At 43.5% G+C, this 22,913-nt stretch overlaps 1 protein-coding gene across 1 annotated transcript in view; it reads right to left on the bottom strand.

Moving 5' to 3' along the window:
• Window positions 1-13,930, bottom strand: part of LOC118384906 (serine/threonine-protein kinase TAO1-like) — a 49,543-nt gene extending 35,613 nt beyond the window's left edge. Inside the window, 3 exon segments of the mRNA XM_035771599.2 lie at window positions 503-574; window positions 786-1,072; window positions 13,196-13,930. Coding sequence (XP_035627492.2) covers window positions 503-574; window positions 786-917 — 204 coding nt within the window. The 5' untranslated portion in view covers window positions 918-1,072; window positions 13,196-13,930.
• Between the last annotated feature and the right edge of the window lie 8,983 nt (window positions 13,931-22,913).

Below are 22,913 nucleotides of genomic sequence, written 5' to 3'. Positions count from 1 at the left end.
GTGGAGACATGGTGAAACTACAAATGATTTATTGGTTCAACCAACTGGGGAAATAAGATGGGTGACTAGTCAGATCACTCTGAATGAACACAAAATATAGAGAATTCTCTGTAAGTCTCCATTAAGGGCATGTTCTCATACGTGACACACAGCCAGAAGGGTGTCTGTCTGTCTGTATACTGGGGTGCTTTTCTTCCTACACAGATTAGGCGTAATCTGATTACAGCTAATCTGAAATTACGAGGAGAGCGAGGCGAAAGTGAAAGTGTATTAGAGCCGTGGGGTGACCTTGGAGATAATGTGTTCAGCTCACATATTTCTATCGGAGAGTGTGTGTGTGTGTGTGTGCCGTCTGAAATGTGTTTCTGTTGCTAAAGGAAGACAAGGGGATGTGTAGCAGTCGCTCTCACCTATCGGGGGGAGTGTGTGTGTGTGTGTGTGTGTAGCAGTCGCTCTCACCTATCGGGGAGAGTGTGTGTGTGTGTGTAGCAGTCGGTCTCACCTCGTTCGACTGTTTCCCGTTGTAGGACATCTTCTTGATGGCCACCACCTCGGTAGTTCGCACATCCCGCGCCTTAAGACACAGAACACACAGGCCTTAGACACAGAACATACACAGGCAGAGAACACGAACACAGGCCTTATAACACAGACAAAGTAAACACACAGGCCTTAGACACAGAGAGAACACAGGTGGAACAGTAGGACTATTAGAGCACAGGAATCGGTGTGTTTGCATGTTTGAGTGTGTGTGTGTGTGTGTGTGTGTGTGTGTGTGTACATACAAAGTAGACTGCTCCAAAGCTGCCATGACCTATCTCTCTGAGGTCAGAGAACAGTTTCTCAGGGTCTTCCTTGAAGAACAGCTCGGCTACATCCGGGTCCTTCAGACTGCCCGCCCGCACAGTGGAGGGCATGCTGGGTAATGTAGTTTGCTGTCTCCCGGCAGGGCGGGGGAAGGAGGAAGGGCCAGCAGACTATCTGGCCGTTGGAGCGCAGCTGGGTCTACGCCAGAGCAGCTGACAACTCATCTGCCAGTGGGGAGGAGCCAGAGGGTCCGGAGCATGGGCACCTGGAGGGAGGGGGAAGAGGAAGTAGGAAGAATATGAGAGGGGAACAGATTTGTTACTCCGCTGGAGAAACATCAGATCAAACATTGCCTCGCACTCAGATTAACCTCATCCCCAGCCTATTGTGCACAGCGTGGGAGTGTCCATAGAATTATTTTATTTACAAAAGACATTTTGGTTTTTACTACCTTTTTATTTGAGCATTTTTATTCTTCAGCAATGTGGTGGGTACTCTCTTCGTTCGCTGGACTTTATCCTGCTAACTGTTCCAAATGTCTGAACTGAATTTGGTAAAAGGGCTTTTATGTACTCTGCGCCATCGTCTTGGAACACCTTACAAAATACTTTTAAACTGGAAGAACTTGTCCCGATTGGTGTTTTTAAATCACTGATGAAGGATTTTGAGGCTGATTCCCTGACCTGTCAATGGTTTTAATTTGCTGTTTTATACTCTTGTGAATTCAATGGTTTTTCATGTTGTCTGTCTGTAATTTCTTTGTAATGACTTGGTGCTGCCTATCTTGGCCAGGACGCTCTTGAAAAATAGATTTTAAATCTCAATGAGCCCTTCCTGGTTAAATAAAGGTTAAATAAAGGTTAAATAAATAAATGGGAGTGGTCTTATGCAGTAAAATGTAATAAAATGTTATCGAATCAAAAGGACTGCGAGGCTAGGGGAAAGTTGTGGTAGATTGATGAGTTGGTCATTCAATTGTTCTAAACTCACTACATTAAATTACACCTGGGAATTCTGGTAAATTTATTGGACTTTTTCATCCACTAGATCTTTAAAACTACTGGCCTGGGCGAGCAGACGAACAAACATCATGTGGATTGATCATTGATTTAACATCGTGTAGATCTTTAAACTACTGGCCTGGGCGAGCAGACGCACACACATCAAGTGGATCTTTAAACTACTGGCCTGGGCGAGCAGACGCACACACATCAAGTGGATCTTTAAACTACTGGCCAGGCGAGCAGACGCACACACATCAAGTGGATCTTTAAACTACTGGCCTGGGCGAGCGGACGCACACACATCAAGTGGATTGATCATTGATTTAACATCCAGGTTTAAACTAGGCTATTGCCTTAATGAGAGAGAGAAGTGGGGTCAGAGTGCAGTGAGGGATTCAGTGTGTGTGTGGGTCAGAGTGCAGTGAGGGATTCAGTGTGTGTGTGGGTCAGAGTGCAGTGAGGGATTCAGTGTGTGTGTGGGTCAGAGTGCAGTGAGGGATTCAGTGTGTGTGTGGGTCAGAGTGCAGTGAGGGATTCAGTGTGTGTGTGGGTCAGAGTGCAGTGAGGGATTCAGTGTGTGTGTGGGTCAGAGTGCAGTGAGGGATTCAGTGTGTGTGTGGGTCAGAGTGCAGTGAGGGATTCAGTGTGTGTGTGGGTCAGAGTGCAGTGAGGGATTCAGTGTGTGTGTGGGTCAGAGTGCAGTGAGGGATTCAGTGTGTGTGTGGGTCAGAGTGCAGTGAGGGATTCAGTGTGTGTGTGGGTCAGAGTGCAGTGAGGGATTCAGTGTGTGTGTGGGTCAGAGTGCAGTGAGGGATTCAGTGTGTGTGTGGGTCAGAGTGCAGTGAGGGATTCAGTGTGTGTGTGGGTCAGAGTGCAGTGAGGGATTCAGTGTGTGTGTGGGTCAGAGTGCAGTGAGGGATTCAGTGTGTGTGTGGGTCAGAGTGCAGTGAGGGATTCAGTGTGTGTGTGGGTCAGAGTGCAGTGAGGGATTCAGTGTGTGTGTGGGTCAGAGTGCAGTGAGGGATTCAGTGTGTGTGTGCGTCATTAAGTCACGTATTGATGAGTGGTGTGTGTTTTATTGACTGTATTGATAAGTGTGTGTGCACTGATTTCTTCTGGGACTTAAACATCAGCCTCTGATGTGCAAATCAACACAGCAGAGCTCTCAATAAAGCACACACCACTATGGGTTAGGGATATATATATCTATATCTATATATCTATATATATCTATATCTATATCTATCTATCTATATAAGAAAGAAGAAAAAAAAGAAGGAAAAAAAAGAGAGGAACGAGAGAAAGAGGAGAGAGAGAGATTTTGTCTTTATTCTTTATGGAACTTCTGTGAGTGTTATTTGTTTATTATCTATTTCACCAGCTTTGGCAATGTAAACATGTTTCCCATGCCAATAAAGCTCTTAAATTGAATTCACACACAAACATCAAATTAATCAGATATACAGTGTAGACAGTGTTAATGTTGTAAATGACTATTGTAGCTGGATACGTCTGATTTTTAATGGAATATCTACATAGGCGTACAGAGACCCATTATCAGCAACCATCACTTCTGTGTTCCAATGACATGTTGTGTTAGCTAATCCAAGCTTGTCATTTTAACAGGCTAATTGATCATTTTTAAAACCTTTTGCAATTATGTTAGCACAGCTGAAAACAGTTGTTCTGATTAAAGAAGCAATAAAACTGTCCTTCTTTAGACTAGTTGAGTATCTGGAGCATCAGCATTTGTGTGTTCGATTACAGGCTCAAAATGGCCAGAAAGAAAATGAATGAAGGCTATTCCATGCGATAAATTGCCAAGACACTGAAGATCTTGTACAACGCTATGTACTACTCCCTTCACAGAACAGTGCAAACTGGCTCTAACCAGAATAGAAAGAGTGGGAGGCCCCGGTGCACAACTGAGCAAGAGGACAAGTACATTAGAGTGTCTAGTTTGGGAAACGGACGCCTCACAAGTCCTCAACCGTTTCCAACTTCAATAGTCATTTACAACGTTAACAATGTCTACACTGTATTTCTGATCAATTTGATGTTATTTCAAATGGACAAAAAAAAAGTGTTTTTCTTTCAAAAACAAGGACATTTCTAAAGTGACCCCAATCTTTTGAACGATGGTGTATGTAGGAATAAAGTGACACGGCAACAGGATAGATAATAAACGGTAACAGCAGCATATGTAATGAGTCAAAATATTAGTGCAAAAAGGGTCAATGCAGATTGTTAAATAGTTAACCAAATAGCTACCCAGATTAACTATTGAGCAGTCTTTTTGGCTAGGGGTTAGAAGCCGTTCAGGATTCTGTTGGTTCCACGCTTGTCGTGCGGTAGGAGAGAACCGTCTATGACTTGAGTGGCTGGAGTCTATGACAATTTTTAGGGCTATCCTCTCACACCGCCTGGTACAGAGGTCCTGGATGGCAGGGAACTCAGCCCCAGAGATGTACTGGGCCATACGCACTACAGGGGATCTTACACTGACCGTATTACCGCCAGCCATGGGTCATGAAGGCAGTCAAATTCCACATGACCACATAGTCACAGTAACTAGTCATCTTCAAGCTCTGATGCTGCCGATGGTCATTAGTAGCCTACCAAACTTGCTAACTGCCTGGTACTCAGCACTCTATTGTCCCTCTAATCACTCTGACGTCAATGCAAATGCAACCAAAAATCTTATCAAAAAAACACTTCATGAGAGCCCATGAGCTCATGTTGCGCAACATTTCTATAGGCTTTGAAATTGCGCGAGAAAACAGAGGGACAGCCTTGATTAAAAAGAGGAGAATCCCATCAGCTTTCTATAGGTTAGGCCCATTAGATTGATTTTTCAACTTCCCTAATATTAAGCACATTGTTTATATTTACAACAGGAGTTTAACCAATCTGTCTGGCATGAAAATGAACCACGGGAAAAGCATCCTCCATTCACTATTTAAGAGCATAGATGGTCATGTATTTTTCCCCCTGACCCTGTTTCCAGACAGGTGCATGATAATGGTCCATTGTAAAATCTAAATTTCACACATATTATTTAGTATATGGTAAATATGAAACAATATTTCTGCTACGTAAAAAAAATAAAAATAGGATCTATTTGAAAAAAGAAAAGTATATTTACACATTAGTGTCAACCAATCAACACAGCAGTTCTGGCCTGAATCAGTGTAAAAAACACAGTCCATGGACACAGTCACAGTAGAGAGACAAACGTACGAGGATTTAGCCCTTCACACACACACACACACACACACACACACACACACACACACACACACCTCTGTCATTAGGATAAAGCCAGTGTTTAGCCTAACTCTCACTATGCTACCACATCACTAGTCAAATCAAAGTTTATTGGTCATAACGTTGGTTACACAGCAATGTTAAATAGGGTGCAGTGAAATGCTTTTGTTTCTTTTTATTTAGCCCCAATTTCATGGAATCCAAATGGGTAGTTATAATCTTGTCTCATCGTTGCAACTCCCTTACAGACTCTGGAGAGGCGAAGGTCGAGAGCCGCTCATCCTCCGAAACACAACCCAGACAAGCCACACTGCTTCTTGACACACTGCCCACTTAACCCGGAAGCCAGACGCACCAATGTGTCGGAGGAAACACCGTACACCTGATCGACCGTGTCAGCGAGCATGTGCCCAGCCCGCCACAGGAGTCGCAAGAGCGCGATGGGACATCCCGGGACGGCCTAACCCTCCCCTAACCCGGACAGCGCTGGGCCAATTGTGCGTCGCGTCATGGGTCTCCCGGTCGTGGCCGGCTGCGACACAGCCCAGTATCAAACCAGGATATGTAGTAACGCAGCTTGCAGTGCAGTGCCTTAGACCGCTGCGCCACTCGGGAGACCTCTGAAATGCATATGTTACTAGCTACAAACAATCCAGTCAAATGTCAAAAAGTACACAAATGATCAAAATGTTTAAATAAAAACAAAAGAAATTGTGAAATGGCTGAACGAATTCGGTAACGGATTTGTATTTTCAGCTCAGATTTACTCACAAGGCGATGGCATACAACGCAGCCTTGGCATAGCCTATAGGCCTGGTGTTTACATTTATTAAAAAATATATATTTTATGTATTCATTCAAATCAAACTTTACTTGCAACATTAGCCAAATACAACAAGTGTAGACTTGACAGTGAAATGCTTTACTTACAAGCCCTTAACCAACAGTGAAATGCTTTACTTACAAGCCCTTAACCAACAGTGAAATGCTTTACTTACAAGCCCTTAACCAACAGTGAAATGCTTTACTTACAAGCCCTTAACCAACAGTGAAATGCTTTACTTACAAGCCCTTAACCAACAGTGAAATGCTTTACTTACAAGCCCTTAACCAACAGTGAAATGCTTTACTTACAAGCCCTTAACCAACAGTGAAATGCTTTACTTACAAGCCCTTAACCAACAGTGAAATGCTTTACTTACAAGCCCTTAACCAACAGTGAAATGCTGACTTACAAGCCCTTAACCAACAGTGAAATGCTGACTTACAAGCCCTTAACCAACAGTGAAATGCTTTACTTACAAACCCTTAACCAACAGTGAAATGCTTTACTTACAAGCCCTTAACCAACAGTGAAATGCTTTACTTACAAGCCCTTAACCAACAGTGAAATGCTTTACTTACAAGCCCTTAACCAACAGTGCAATGCTTTACTTACAAGCCCTTAACCAACAGTGCAATGCTTTACTTACAAGCCCTTAACCAACAGTGCAATGCTTTACTTACAAGCCCTTAACCAACAGTGAAATGCTGACTTACAAGCCCTTAACCAACAGTGCAGTTCAAGAAGAAGAAAATATTTAGGCTTAAATAAAAAGTAATAATAAAAAGTATCACAATAAGAATAACGAGGCTATACACTCGGTACCGAGTCAGTGTGCAGGGGTACAGGCTAGTTGAAGTAATCTGTACATGTAGGTGGGGTTCACAGTGCGGACAGAACCGAGGTCCCAGTACCAAACGGTTCCCTACATGTACTATTACAGCCGTATCAATGATTCATTTAAATGAACAGGGTGGGAAAAACATCACCAAATGCACATTACATACTACTTATCAGACACTGATACGATTTACTGAGAAGTGATACTGTATTCTGGTTGTTGGGGTGGGATTGACATGGGGCGGTGGTTGGCTTTTTACCATTCCTTTGTATTCCTCACGTCGAACTCGCTGTCAGAATAAAGTTCGGTCGAAATGTATTTATTATTTAACTAGACAGAGTCAGTTAAGAAAAAAGTAATCTTATTTACAATGACACCCTGGCCAAACCCCAACCCAGACGACGCTGGGCCAATTGTGCATCACGGTCGGTTGTGAAACAGCCTGGAAACGAACCCGGGTCTGGTTGAGATGCAGTGCCTTAGACCGCAGCACCACTCGTGAGCCAAAATCAGTTGTTAGGTACTATATTTATTGAATATTATATGAACACAAATCATTTAAAACTGGCCAATTTGGATGCAATCAATTAGCATTATTTCTCAGAGATCAAATTATTTAGGTCAACAAAATACATTTTGAAGGAATGCTAATCTTATCCGTTTCTAACCACAAACAATTTCAGAACAATCAGAGTTGGTGGTTGTTGAAAAATGTACCCAGGGTCACTGTATGTGTCCTGGGGTGGACTGGCTGGCTGAGAGGGGTTTTTCTAGATAGCTGAGAGGGTGTTTCTGAGCATGCCAGTGTTTTACTGGGACAGAGGCTGCTGCTACGGTGGGTTGTGTCAGGTGGCGGCTGGTATAGAGCGGGTTGGGGGAGGTCAGGATAAACAACACTGATCCTGTGGACTGTACTGTGTGGCGGGCCGAGAGAACAGGCTTTACATTACTCCCTCTCTGATCACTTTTTCCTGGGAGATGCAGAAATCCTAAAGACTACAGTACTGTCAGTGTGGCAACAGTGACCAGGCCTGAAGCTGTTATAACACATAGTTGAACACAAACATTAACAGGCTGTTACGCTACCCACCCAGGTAGCTCAACTAAGACGCTACCTACCCAGGTAGCTCAACTAAGACGCTACCTACCCAGGTAGCTCAACTAAGACGCTACCTACCCAGGTAGCTCAACTAAGACGCTACCTACCCAGGTAGCTCAACTAAGACGCTACCTACCCAGGTAGCTCAACTAAGACGCTACCTACCCACCCACGTAGCTCAACTAAGACGCTACCTACCCACCCACGTAGCTCAACTAAGACGCTACCTACCCACCCACGTAGCTCAACTAAGACGCTACCTACCCACCCACGTAGCTCAACTGAGACGCTACCTACCCACCCACGTAGCTCAACTGAGACGCTACCTACCCACGTAGCTCAACTGAGAGCAGTTACAGTCGGAAGTTAAAATACACTTAGGTTGGAGTCATTAAAACTCGTTTTTCAACCACTCCACAAATTTCTTGTTAACAAACTATAGTTTTGGCAAGTCGTTTAGGACATCTACTTTCTGCATGACACAAGTCATTTTTCCAATAATTATTTACAGACAGGTTAGTTAACTTTTATTCACTATATTACAATTCCAGTAGGTCAGAAGTCACATACACTAAGTTGACTGTACCTTTAAACCCGATTGGAAAATTCCAGAAAATGACATCATGGCTTTAGAAGCTTCTGATAGGCTAATTTACATAATTTGAGTCAATTGGATGTGGATGCATTTCAAGGCCCAATTCAAACGCAGTGCTTCTTTGCTTGACATCATGGGAAAATCAAAAGAAATCAGCCAAAAAAACTCCACAAGTCTGGTTCATCCTTGGGAGCAATTTCCAAACACCTGAAGGTACCACATTCATCTGTACAAACAATAGTATGCAAGCACAAACACCATGGGACCACGCAGCCGTCATACCGCTCAGGAAGGAGACGCGTTCTGTCTCCTAGAGATGAAGGTTCTTTGGTGCGAAAAGTGAAAAATCAATCCCAGAACAGCAGCGAAGGACCTTGTGAAGATACTGGAGGAAACAGGTACAAAAGTATCTATATCCACAGTAAAACAAGTCCTATATCGACATAACCTGAAAGGCCGCTCAGCAAGGACGAAGCCACTGCTTCAAAACCGCCATAAAAAAGCCAGACTATGGTTTGCAACTGCACATGGGGACACATATTGTACTTTTTGGAGAAATATTCTCTGGCCTGATGAAACACAAATAGAACTGTTTGGCCATAATGACCATCGTTATATTTGGAGGAAAAAGGGGGAGGGCTTGCAAGCCAAAGGACACCATCCTAACCGTGAAGCACGAGGGTGGCAGCATCATGTTGTGGGGGTGCTTTGCTGCAGGAGGGACTGGTGCACTTCACAAAATAGATGACATCATGAGGCAGGAAAATTACTTGGATAAATTGAAGCAACATCTCAAGACAGCAGTCAAGAAGTTAAAGCTTGGTTGCAAATGGGTCTTCCAAATGGACAATGACCCCAAGCATACTTCCAAAGCTGTTGCAAAATGGCTTAAGGACTACAAAGTCAAGGTACTGGAGAGGCCATCAGAACACCCTGACATCAATCCCATAGAAAATGTGTGTGCAGAACTGAAAAAGAGTGTACGAGCAAGGAGGCTTACAAATGAGACTCAGTTACACCAGCTCTGTCAGGAGGAATGGGCCAAAATTCACCCCACTTATTGTGGGAAGCTTGTGGAAGGCTACCCAAAACATTTGACCCAAGTTAAACAATTAAGGCAATGCTACAAAATACTAATTGAGTGTATGTAAACTTCTGACCCACTGGGAATGTGATGAAAGAAATAATATCTGAAATAAATCACTCTACTATCATTCTGACATTTCACATTCTTAAAATAAAAGTGGTGATCCTAACTGACCTAAGACAGGGTCTTTTTACGAGGATTAAATGTCAGGAATTGTGAAAAACTGAGTTTAAATGTATTTGGCTGAGGTGTATGTAAACTTCCGTCTTCAACTGTTGCTAAACTATGACGCTACCGACCCATGTAGCTACCGACCCATGTAGCTATACTATGACGCTACCGACCCATGTAGCTATACTATGACGCTACCGACCCATGTAGCTACCGACCCATGTAGCTACCGACCCATGTAGCTATACTATGACGCTACCGACCCATGTAGCTATACTATGACGCTACCGACCCATGTAGCTATACTATGACGCTACCGACCCATGTAGCTACCGACCCATGTAGCTAAACTATGACGCTACCGACCCATGTAGCTATACTATGACGCTACCGACCCATGTAGCTACTGACCCATGTAGCTATACTATGACGCTACCGACCCATGTAGCTACACTATGACGCTACCGACCCATGTAGCTACCGACCCATGTAGCTAAACTATGACGCTACCGACCCATGTAGCTATACTATGACGCTACCGACCCATGTAGCTACCGACCCATGTAGCTACCGACCCATGTAGTTATACTATGACGCTACCGACCCATGTAGCTACCAACCCATGTAGCTACCGACCCATGTAGCTATACTATGACGCTACCGACCCATGTAGCTACCGACCCATGTAGCTATACTATGACGCTACCGACCCATGTAGCTACCGACCCATGTAGCTATACTATGATGCTACCGACCCATGTAGCTACTGACCCATGTAGCTATACTATGACGCTACCGACCCATGTAGCTACCGACCCATGTAGCTATACTATGACGCTACCGACCCATGTAGCTATACTATGACGCTACCGACCCATGTAGCTACCGACCCATGTAGCTATACTATGACGCTACCGACCCATGTAGCTACCGACCCATGTAGCTATACTATGACGCTACCGACCCATGTAGCTATACTATGACGCTACCGACCCATGTAGCTATACTATGACGCTACAGACCCATGTAGCTATACTATGACGCTACAGACCCATGTAGCTACCGACCCATGTAGCTACCGACCCATGTAGCTAAACTATGACGCTACCGACCCATGTAGCTATACTATGACGCTACCGACCCATGTAGCTACCGACCCATGTAGCTATACTATGACGCTACCGACCCATGTAGCTATACTATGACGCTACCGACCCATGTAGCTATACTATGACGCTACAGACCCATGTAGCTATACTATGACGCTACAGACCCATGTAGCTACCGACCCATGTAGCTACCGACCCATGTAGCTAAACTATGACGCTACCGACCCATGTAGCTATACTATGACGCTACCGACCCATGTAGCTACCGACTCATGTAGTTATACTATGACGCTACCGACCCATGTAGCTACCGACCCATGTAGCTACCGACCTACGTAGCTATACTATGACGCTACCGACCCATGTAGCTACCGACCTATGTAGCTATACTATGACGCTACCGACCCATGTAGCTACCGACCTATGTAGCTATACTATGACGCTACCGACCCATGTAGCTACCGACCCTTGTAGCTAAACTATGACGCGACTTACCCTTGTAGCTAAACTGCTTGGCCTCTGACCGCAAGGCACTACAGAGGGTAGTGCGGCAGAGTAGCCTAGTGGTTAGAGCGTTGGACTAGTGACCAGAAGGTTGCAAGTTCAAATTCCTGTGCTGACAAGGTACAAATCTGTCGTTCTGTCCCTGAACAGGCAGTTAACCCACTGTTCCTAGGCCGTCATTGAAAATAAGAATTTGTTCTTAACTGACTTGCCTAGTTAAATAAAGGTAAAATAAAGTGCGTACGGCCCAGTAAATCACTGGAGCCAAGCTTTCTACCATCCAGGACCTCTATACCTAGTCGTAGACTGTTCTCTCTGCTACCACACGGAAAGCAGTACCGGAGCGCCAAGTCTAGGTCCAAAAGGCTTCTCAACAGCTTCTACACCCAAGCCTGAACAGCTAATCAAATGGCTACCCAGACTATGTGTATTGCCCCCCTCCCCCTTTTACACTGCTGCTACTCTCTGTTTATTATCTATGAATAGTTATTTTAATAACTCTACCTACATGTACATACTACCTCAATTACCTCGACTAACCGGTGCCCCTGCATTGTTGGTATTGTTGGCATTGTTAAAACTGCATTGTTGGTTAAGGGCTTGTAAGTAAGCATTTCACTGTTGTATTCGGCGCATGTGACAAATACAGTTTTATTTAAACTCTCACTGGTCGAGTGATAGACTTAACTTCAAATCATTGAGTGCAGATGTGAGGACAGTCTGTGGATAGCTACCTTATATCACTGGTTGTGATATAGCCTACTGTACATTCAAACTCTTAGAAAGCCAAGTGTTTGAAAGCAATGTTGTTAAATCAATGCAAAAGGTGTGCATTGTTAACGGGGAAATAAAAGTGTTCTTGCTTTGTCATTCCCAACACCTCCAACCTTAATGTGTAGGAAGGGTGTGATGGGGAGTTGTTGCCAACTTACATTTAGGATGTCATTGTCTAACAAAATCAATCGTTATTTAGAGCCGTTTTCCATTAAATACAGTTTGTCACCATCTGGAGTGTGCAATGCTGGCGAACAGGCATAGATAGTCAAGGCCGAGAAAGAATGTAACGCAATGTCAACACAGAAATTAGGAATGTGCCTCGCGTCACTGCCCACAAACAAGCCAGCAACCGCCAGGAATGAATGCAGGCGAGTACCAAGAAAGACAATACCCGAAACGACAAGAGATTTGTCAAGTTGCTTGTTTGCTGGCTGTAAACATTAAACCTAGCAACACTTAGGACATAACATAGTGCTGTATTCAGTTCACAGTTTAGTCCTCGAGTGGTTGACATTTGGTCGTGAAGCTTACTGCTGTGTTTCTGATCGCCTCGGCCATGATTTACAGTGAGGGGGGAAACACACCAGGGAGTGTCACGTCAAAACTACCTGTCTACATTCGGAGAGGATTCGCTAGTTAGCCATCTGGCTAGTAAAAAAAAACAGTAGACGTTAGCTGTTACAAAGCCAGCATTTATCGCTGGACGAACGTTTAACTAAGCTAGCCATGTCCTTCCCAGCATTTGACAATCTGTCTGGTCAGTTAGCTGCCATTGAATTGTTTACAAGTTTAAAAAGGAGACCGTCGCTTCATAAGCTTATCAACGGTTAGCCACGTAGCTAGTTAGCCATGTAGCTAGTTATCATTCCCCAATTCACAAACGTTAGAGGAAAAAAAAAACATTCCTCTCTGACTAAAGTTAGCTCGTTGGATGTCATCGAGCTAACATTAACCATCCACGTCGTAAACTAAACTACAGTATTTAACGATGTTGTCTAACCAGCTGATCGAGTTGGCTAACTAAGAAGCCTAGCGAGACGGCGAGTTAGTTATCCAGATAAACACATTTCTCACCAGCAGAAGTTGGCTTGAATGCACAGCGGACACTTACCTGTCAGAGGCCAGGTTCAGGTAGAATAACAGGAAGCAAATGTCCAACGAGGCAAGGAAGGGCGCAACAAACTGACTCGAGTCTGGAGGTGGAGCACAGATTGGAGTTGTGTTAGCTAGCCTTTTTCCAGGTTTGTACGATGCCGACTCGTTGTGTTTGGTCAACCCAGGAAAAACAAGTGTAATGTGTGTACAGTAAGGTCAGTCGAGGCCCTAAAAATAACTACCAATAGCTGGGTTAATAAACCAGTCAGCCAACGAAGTTCTCCACTCCTCCCAATCAGTTTCCAAAGATGGCGGCGGCGAGAATTCACCTCCTCCTTACTAACGTGACAATCACAGGGCAAAATATCTACAAACCACGACAACTGTTAAGACTGAAAAGCACCTAGTTCTGACTAAAACGATTAGTGTGCCGCACTTGGGTGGCCTTGTCGCTGTTTACCCCCGGGTGGGTGCTGAAGTTACTGTCCCCTCCTCTCCGTGCTTAGCTATCCTCCTGCGAAACATCCAGCCAAGATCCGCAATCTGAATCCTCCCTGAATCCTCCCTGATGCCAAGTTGGCGGGGCGTGACAACACAAGAGGGATTTGGTAGTTGGTTATGAGTAAAGCACACAAGTTGGTGGTGGTTGACAGTCAGGGTAGATTCACAATACCTATCAAATAATATTATTATTCATTTTATGTTCTCAAATGTTCAAGTCTAGTTCAACATTTAAAGTAAACACACACACAATCCTCTTCATTGCCTGGAAACCCGGTGTAGAATTGCATTGAATTCTACTTCAGGCTCGAAAATTGCTTTTGAATCAGGAACATTTCCTCTCATGACCTCAACGAGCCAGAATGTTGAATAAAATGACATTTTAAAGTACTTTACCGGTTGTCTGTCAGGTCCTTTTTGGTGATAGGAATGTGAGACAATATATCTACAGGAAAGTATAATTACATAACCTGTTCAAAGTGCTGATAGTACTTTCATATTGCCTTCATCTGGTGTATAAAAACACATGCACCAGACACACGCATACTTGCCGAGCTCGTGCACGTGTTTACATGGTTCTGCACATGCTTCGGGTCATAGAAATCTGAGTGTATCACCAGAGCTTTGAAAAGTTGATGTAATTCTACTTTACTGTAGATATATTGTCTCACATTCCTCCCGCCAAAAAGTACCAAGCACGGACAACCAGTACGTTAAAATAACATTTTATTTAGCATTCTGTCTCGAAGAGGTCATGAGAGGAATCTTTCCTAACTTCAAACGCTCCTTTCTGCCTGAGATAGAATTCAACTCAATTCAATGTTTGGTTTCCTGGCAATTCTGTTCATAGCTATATGCTTTATTGCATGTGTGTGTGTGTCCTGAGTCTTGCTGAGCTCCTTAGCCGATTATGATCTAAGTCTTTGCCACAAATAGCCCAAATAACCTCCACACACCCATAGTCCTGACTGAGCTTCAGCATTCACTAAAAATCTGGATGAGGCATGCACTGCTGCAATTATAATGTATAAACACGTACAGTGTCCAATAGTGACTGAAACCTTTTTTATTTTGAATAGTCAGTTTGCCACTCATAAGGTAGAGTCAGTCTCTCTCTCTCACACACACACACACACACACACACACACACACACACACACACACACACACACACACACACACACACACACACACACACACACACACACACACACACACACACACACACACACACACACACACACGGTGCTGTCTGGTTCAGGTCTGGTCACCTGTATATGTGTATCCCTGACTTCCAGATATCTCATATACCATGACCACCAATAAATACTTCATATACAGTTTGGTCAATAGCATGTGTCCTTCAAATGTGAACCCCCAAAAGTGTCAAACTGTAATTTAAAGTGATGAATCATGTATGTAATCCAAGCTAAAGTGAGATTTTGACTGGAAATAAAACATCAGTGAGAGAGACAGACAGCATCACATAGGTTGAGTTCCAAAGGGCACCGTATTCCCACATATGTAATATATATATATATATATATACACACCCTTTGACTTTTTACACATTGTGTTACGTTACAACCTTATTCTCAGATGGATTAAATAAATAAAAATGTCCTCATCCATCTACACACAATACCCCATAATGACGAAGCAGAAACAGGTTTTTAGAAATGTTTGCAAATGTATTAAACATAAAAAAAATAGGAATACCTTATTTACATAACTATTCAGACCCTTTGCTATGAGACTCAACATTTTGCTCAGGTGCATCCTGTTTCCATATATATCCTTGATTGAAGATCCCCAAGAACACAGTGGGCTCCATCATTGAAGGTCCCCAAGAACACAGTGGGCTCCATCATTCTTAAATGGAAAAAGTTTAGAACCACCAAGACTCTTTCTAGAGCTGGCCACCCGGCTTAACTGAGCAATCGGGGAGAAGGACTTTGGTCAGGGAGGTTACCAATAACCTGATGGTCACTCTGACAGAGCTCCAGAGGTGCTCTGTGGAGATGGGAGAACCTTCCAGAAGGACAACCATCTCTGCAGCACTCCACCAGTCAGGTCTTCGTGGTAGAGTGGCTAGACGGAAGCTACTACTCTGTAAAAGTTACATGACAGCCCGCTTGGAGTTTGCCAAAAGGCACCTCAAGACTCTCAGTCCATGAGAAACAAGATTCTCTGGTCTGATGAAACCAAGATTGAACTCTTTGGCCTGAATGCCAAGTGTCATGTCTGGAGGAAATCTAGCACCATCCCTACGGTGAAGCATGGTGGTGGCAGCATCATGCTGTGGGGATGTGTTTCAGCTGCAGGAACTGGAAGATTAGTCAGCATAGAGGGAAAGATGAATGGGCAAAGTACATAAGGATGAAAATCTGCTCCAGAGCACTCAGGACCTCAGACTTGGGCGAAGGTTCACCTTCCAACAGGACAACGACTCTAAGTACACAGCCAAGGGAACACATGAGTGGCTCCAGGACGAATCTCTGAATGTTATTCAGAGGCCCACCCAGAGCCCGGAATTCAACCCAATCGAACATCTCTGGAGAGACATAGCTGAACATAGCTGTGCAGCGATGCTCCCCATCCAACCTGACCGAGCTTGAGAGGATCTCCAGAGAGCAATGGGAGAAACACCCCAAATACAGCTTTGCCAAGCTTGTAGCGTTATACCCAAGAAGACTCTAGGCTGTAATCACTGTCAAAGGTGCTTTAACAAAGTAAAGGCTCTGAATTACTTACAGTTGAAGCCAAATATATTTAACTAGTTTTTCACAATTCCTGACATTTAATCCAAGTAAATATTCCCTGTCTTAGGTCAGTTTTCTTTTTTCTTTTACCTTTATTTAACTAGGCAAGTCAGTTAAGAACAAATTCTTATTTTCAATGACGGCCTAGGAACAGTGGGTTAACTGCCTGTTCAGGGGCAGAACGACAGATTTGTACCTTGTCAACTCAGGGGTTTGAACTTGAAACCTTCTGGTTACTAGTCCAACGCTCTAACCACTAGGCTACCCTGCACCCCCAGTTAGGATCACCACTTTATTTGAAGAATGTGAAATGTCAGAATAATAGTAGAGAGAATGATTTATATCAGCTTTTATTTCTTTCATTACATTCCCAGTGGGTCAGAAGATTACATACACTAAATTCGTATTTGATAGCATTGCCTTTAAATTGTTTAACTTGGGTCAAACATTTTGGGTAGCCTTCCACAAGCTTCCCACAATAAGTTGGGTGAATTTTGGCCCATTCTTCCTGACAGAGCTGGTGTAACTGAGTCAGGTTTGTAGGCCTCCTTGGTTCAACTTCCTGACTGATGTCTTGAGATGTTGTTTCAATATATCCACATAATTTTCCTCCCTCATGATGCCATCTATTTTGTGAAGTGCACCAGACCCTCCTGCAGAAAAGCACCCAACAACATGATGCTGCCACCCCCGTGCTTCACGGTTGGGATGGTTTCTTCGGCTTGCAAGCCTCCCCCTATTTCCTCCACACATAGCGATGGACATTATGGCCAAACAGTTCTATTTTTGTTTCATCAGACCAGAGGACATTTCTCCAAAAAGTACGATCTTTGTGCCCATGTGCAGTTGTAAACCGTAGTCTGGATTTTTTATGGCGGTTTTGGAGCAGTGGCTTATTCCTTGCTGAGCATTTTCACAAGGTCCTTTGCTGTTGTTCTGGGATTGATTTTCACTTTTCACACCAAAGTAAGGTCATCTCTAGAAGACAGAACTGGTCTCCTTCCTGAGCGGTATGACGGCTGCATCGTCCCATGGTGTTTATACTTGCATACTATTGTTTGTACAGATGAACGTGGTACCTTCAGGCATTTGGAAATTACTCCCAAGGATGAACCAGCCTTGTGGAGTTCTTCAATTTTGTCAAGCAAAGAGCCACTGAGTTTGAAGGTAGGCCTTGAAATACATCCACAGGTACACCTCCAATTGACTCAAATGATGTCAATTAGCATATCAGAAGCTTCTAAAGCCATGACATAATTTTCTGGAATTTTCCAAGTTGTTTAAAGGCACAGTCAACTTAGTGTATGTAAACTTCTGACCGACTGGATTTGTGATACAGTGAATTATAAGTGAACTAATCTGTCTGTAAACAATTGTTGGAAAAATTACTTGTGTCATGCAAAAAGTAGATGTCCTAACCGACTTGCCAAAACTATAGTTTGTTAACAAGATATTTGTGGAGTGGTTGAAAAACGAGTTTTAATGACTCCAACCTAAGTAAGTGTAAACTTCCGATCTCAACTGTATGTAAATGTGATATTTCAGTTGTTTTTTTGCAAACAGTCACCTAACAGGACTGGGTATAGATAGAAGGCTACATGTACACTCATTATAATACTGTAGCATATGGAGGACATCACCTAGCCACCTTATCCAGAGATTTGGTCCTAATCGCTAAGATGTTGGACTTTCCAACACAGTGATAAGGTTTGAGATGCTATTGGCACTACTTCCTGAATTTGCTGCAGTGTAGGCACAGCATATCACATCATAAGGAAAAGGAGTCAACTACATATGTATATGGCTCTGAAAGGAAATAAGATTTGTGACAAAGATGGTTTGCTGAGAAGAGGCAGTGAAATGTGTGTGGTAGTGAAAGGGTTAAGGATGGGCATTCCACAACAGGCTTCGGGCCAGGCAGCCAATCAGCTTGCAGAACGGGTCTTCTAGAGCCCTGATTGGCTGCTGGGCGGCCATTGTCCTGACGATGGGAATCAGGTCCTGTCTGTGTGGTCTGTATCCAGGCGCTGGGGAAGTATGCTGCTGGAGCAGTGACAGAGAGAAACACTGCACAACACTCTCTGTGAGTCTCTCTATAGCTCTCTCTCTCTCTCTCTCTCTGTCTGTGAGTCTCTCTATAGCCCTCTCTCTCTCTGTCTGTGAGTCTCTCTATAGCTCTCTCTCTCTCTGTCTGTGAGTCTCTCTATAGCTCTCTCTGTCTCTCTCTCTCTCTGTCTGTGAGTCTCTCTATAGCCCTCTCAATCAATCTCTTCTTTATTGTCTGTCTGTGAGTCTCTCAAAGTGATAGCTCAAAAATTAACAGTAAACATTACTACTGTTTCTGACATTACAAATGTCTATTATCATATATACTGTCTAATTAAAGGACACAAGATAAAATAAATAAGCATAAATATGGGTCAATGGTGTTTGTTCTTCACTGGTTGCCCTTTTCTCTGGCAACAGGTCACAAATCTCTGCTGTGATGGCTCTCTCTGTCTAGGTATGGGAGTTTTTCAAAATTGGATATGTTTTCTTCTTTGTGGATCTGTGTGATCTGGGGGAAATATGTCTCTGTCTGGGCAGGAGGTCTCAGCTCTACCTCATTTTGCTCTCTCTCTCTCTGTCTGTCTCTCTCTCTATGTCTGTGCTCTAGCTCTCTCTGTCTGTCTGTCTCTCTCTCTCTGTCTGTCTGTCTGTCTGTCTGTCTGTCTGTGAGTCTCTCTGTAGCTCGCTCTCTCTGTGAGTCTCTCTATAGCTCTCTCTCTCTGTGAGTCTCTCTTAGGTCTCTCTCTCTGTGAGTCTCTCTATAGCTCTCTCTCTCAATTACAATTCAATTCAAGGGCTTTATTGGCATGGGAAACATGTGTTAACATTGCCAAAGCAAGTGAGGTAGACAACATACAAAGTGAATATATAAAGTGAAAAACAACAAAAATTAACAGTAAACATTACACATACAGAAGTTTCAAAACAGTAAAGACATTACAAATGTCATATTATATATATATATATATATACATACACATATACACACACACACACACACACACACAATGTACAAATAGTTAAAGGACACAAGATAAAATAAATAAGCATAAATATGATGTTTGTTCTTCACTGGTTGCCCTTTTCTCGTGGCAACAGGTCACAAATCTTGCTGCTGTGATGGCACACTGTGGAATTTCACCCAGTAGATATGGGAGTTTTTCAAAATTGGATTTGTTTTCGAATTCTTTGTGGATCTGTGTAATCTGGGGGAAATATGTCTCTCTAATATGGTCATACATTGGGCAGGAGGTTAGGAAGTGCAGCTCAGTTTCCACCTCATTTTGTGGGCAGTGTGCACATAGCCGGTCTTCTCTTGAGAGCCATGTCTGCCTACGGCGGCCTTTCTCAATAGCAAGGCTATGCTCACTGAGTCTGTACATAGTCAAAGCTTTCCTTAATTTTGGGTCAGTCACAGTGGTCAGGTATTCTGCCGCTGTGTACTCTCTGTGTAGGGCCAGATAGCATTCTAGTTTGCTCTGTTTTTTTGTTAATTATTTCCAATGTGTTAAGTAATTATCTTTTTGTTTTCTCATGATTTGGTTGAGTCTAATTGTGCTGTTGTCCTGCGGCTCTGTAGGGTGTGTTTGTGTTTGTGAACAGAGCCCCAGGACCAGCTTGCTTAGGGGACTCTTCTCCAGGTTCATCTCTCTGTAGGTGATGGCTTTGTTATGGAAGGTTTGTGAATCGTTTCCTTTTAGGTGGTTGTAGAATTTAACGGCTCTTTTCTGGATTTTGATAATTAGTGGGTATCGGCCTAATTCTGCTCTGCATGCATTATTTGGTGTTTTACGTTGTACACGGAGGATATTTTTGCAGAATTCTGCGTGCAGTCTCAATTTGGTGTTTGTCCCATTTTGTGAAGTCTTGGTTGGTGAGCGGACCCCAGACCTCACAACCATAAAGGGCAATGGGCTCTATGACTGATTCAAGTATTTTTAGCCAAATCCTAATTGGTATGTTGAAATGTATGTTTCTTTTGATGGCATAGAATGCCCTTCTTGCCTTGTCTCTCAGATCGTTCACAGCTTTGTGGAAGTTACCTGTGGCGCTGATGTTTAGGCCAAGGTATGTATAGTTTTTTGTGTGCTCTAGGGCAACAGTGTCTAGATGGAATTTGTATTTGTGGTCCTGGTGACTGGACCTTTTTTGGAACACCATTATTTTGGTCTTACTGAGATTTACTGTCAGGGCCCAGGTCTGACAGAATCTGTGCATAAGATCTAGGTGCTGCTGTAGGCCCTCCTTGGTGGGGGACAGAAGCACCAGATCATCAGCAAACATTTGACTTCGGATTCTAGCAGGGGGAGGCCGGGTGCTGCAGACTTTTCTAGTGCCCGCTCCAATTCGTTGATATATATGTTGAAGAGGGTGGGGCTTAAGCTACATCCATGTCTAACCCCACGACCCTGTGTGAAGAAATGTGTGTTTTTTGCCAATTTTAACCGCACACTTGTTGTTTGTGTACATGGATTTTATAATGTCATATGTTTTACCCCCAACACCACTTTCCATCAGTTTGTATAGCAGACCCTCATGCCAGATTGAGTCGAAGGCTTTTTTGAAATCAACAAAGCATGAGAAGACTTTGCCTTTGTTTTGGTTTGTTTGGTTGTCAATTAGGCTGTGCAGGGTGAATACATGGTCTGTTGTACGGTAATTTGGTAAAAAGCCAATTTGACATTTGCTCAGTACATTGTTTTCATTGAGGAAATGTACGAGTCTGCTGCTAATAATAATGCAGAGGATTTTCCCAAGGTTACTGTTGACACATATTCCACGGTAGTTATTGGGGTCAAATTTGTCTCCACTTTTGTGGATTGGGGTGATCAGTCCTTGGTTCCAAATATTGGGGATGATGCCAGAGCTAAGTATGATGTTAAAGAGTTTTAGTATAGCCAATTGTCTCTGTCTCTGTCTGTGAGTCTCTCTATAGCTCTCTGTCTGTGAGTCTCCCTATAGCTCTCTCTGTCTGTGTCTCTCTCTCTCTCTCCGTGTCTCTCTCTCTCTCTCCGTGTCTCTCTCTCTCTCTCTCTCTGTCTGTGAGTCTCTCTATAGCTCTCTGTCTGTGTCTCTCTCGCTGTCTGTGTCTCTCTCTCACTCACTCTCACACACACACACACACACACACACACACACACACACACACAAAAAACAACAGGTTAGTTGGTCAGTTAGTGTCCACAAACCTCCAGGGTCCATAATCACAAACAGGACCATGGGCTGTGTTGGCAAACAGAGAGAGTTGCCCTGGTCTGCCCCTATCTCTGTGCGCATCCTCAAATGGTTCTGATCAAAAGTAGTGCACTATATAGGGAATACGGTGGCATATGGGATGCAACCCCGGTCACCTCCAACATTTCCTGCCCTCCAGCTCTGGGCTTCTCCCTCCCTGAGAAGAGTGTTTATGACGATTCTCCCTCCTGCTCTCGAATGCTCTGCTCTGCTCTCTCTCTCTGTGTTTCGTTGCTGTTGCTTCCAAGCACGAATGTAATTACACTAGTTGCCACAGGAGGGTGCTCATTGCTCAAAGCTAAGGCCTATAAGAACACATCCTGTCACTGCTGCTATTCAACAGGTGCAAGATGTGGCTGTTCCCCCCCCCCCCAACTTCAAATCTAAGACTTATAAATTATTCTCTTGTTTTTTCAACCCTGTACCCATTATTTTAGTATGACGATTTCAGAGTTGAGTATGTTATTCTGCTTTGTGCCACATCTCCAATTAAGTAAGAATGTGCTGCAGCATGTGACTCACAGGAGGTTGGTGGCACCATAGCTGGGGAGGATGGGCTCGTGGTAAGGGCTGGAGCTGAATCGGTGGAATGTTATCAAACACATGCTTTCTGTGTATTTGATGCCATTCCATTCGCTCCATTCCAACCATTATTATGAGCCGTCCTCCCCTCAGCAGCCTCCTGTGCATTATTGTATCATAGCTTTGTTATCACACGGCACTCTTTAATTGGTTAATGTTGCATAGGAGTTAAAAAATTTGACTCAAAAAGTGATCTAGACTCAGATAACGTTTGTGACCACTGTTCTAGAGTTCTCTGTTAACACGATCAACGTTTACCTTTAATGTGGCAATTGTGATCGAATCAACACAATATGAGCCACTTTCAATGCAACATAATGAAACAAAAACTATGCAAGGGATTTTGTTGTAGGCAGAACGCCTCAAACTATGATTCTATTGCATTGACACGCATGACTCAGCCAGTACTGTACAGACCTGTGCAGCATAAACAATCAGAGCTGCAGGAGGTCTATATGCAAATACACCATTGCCATATATGGATCTGTGCCATTCACTTTGAACTGGACTGTGTTTACAGCATGTGCGGTTGTGAGTAGATGCGCTTGTTTTGAGATCAAAGCGAGAGCTGCATGTATCCATATGTGTACATTTTGTTAATATTTT

This window comes from Oncorhynchus keta, chromosome 6, assembly GCF_023373465.1.
Source record: "Oncorhynchus keta strain PuntledgeMale-10-30-2019 chromosome 6, Oket_V2, whole genome shotgun sequence".
Lineage (NCBI taxonomy): Eukaryota > Metazoa > Chordata > Actinopteri > Salmoniformes > Salmonidae > Oncorhynchus > Oncorhynchus keta.
This window is presented reverse-complemented; position numbering and strand designations above follow the sequence as displayed.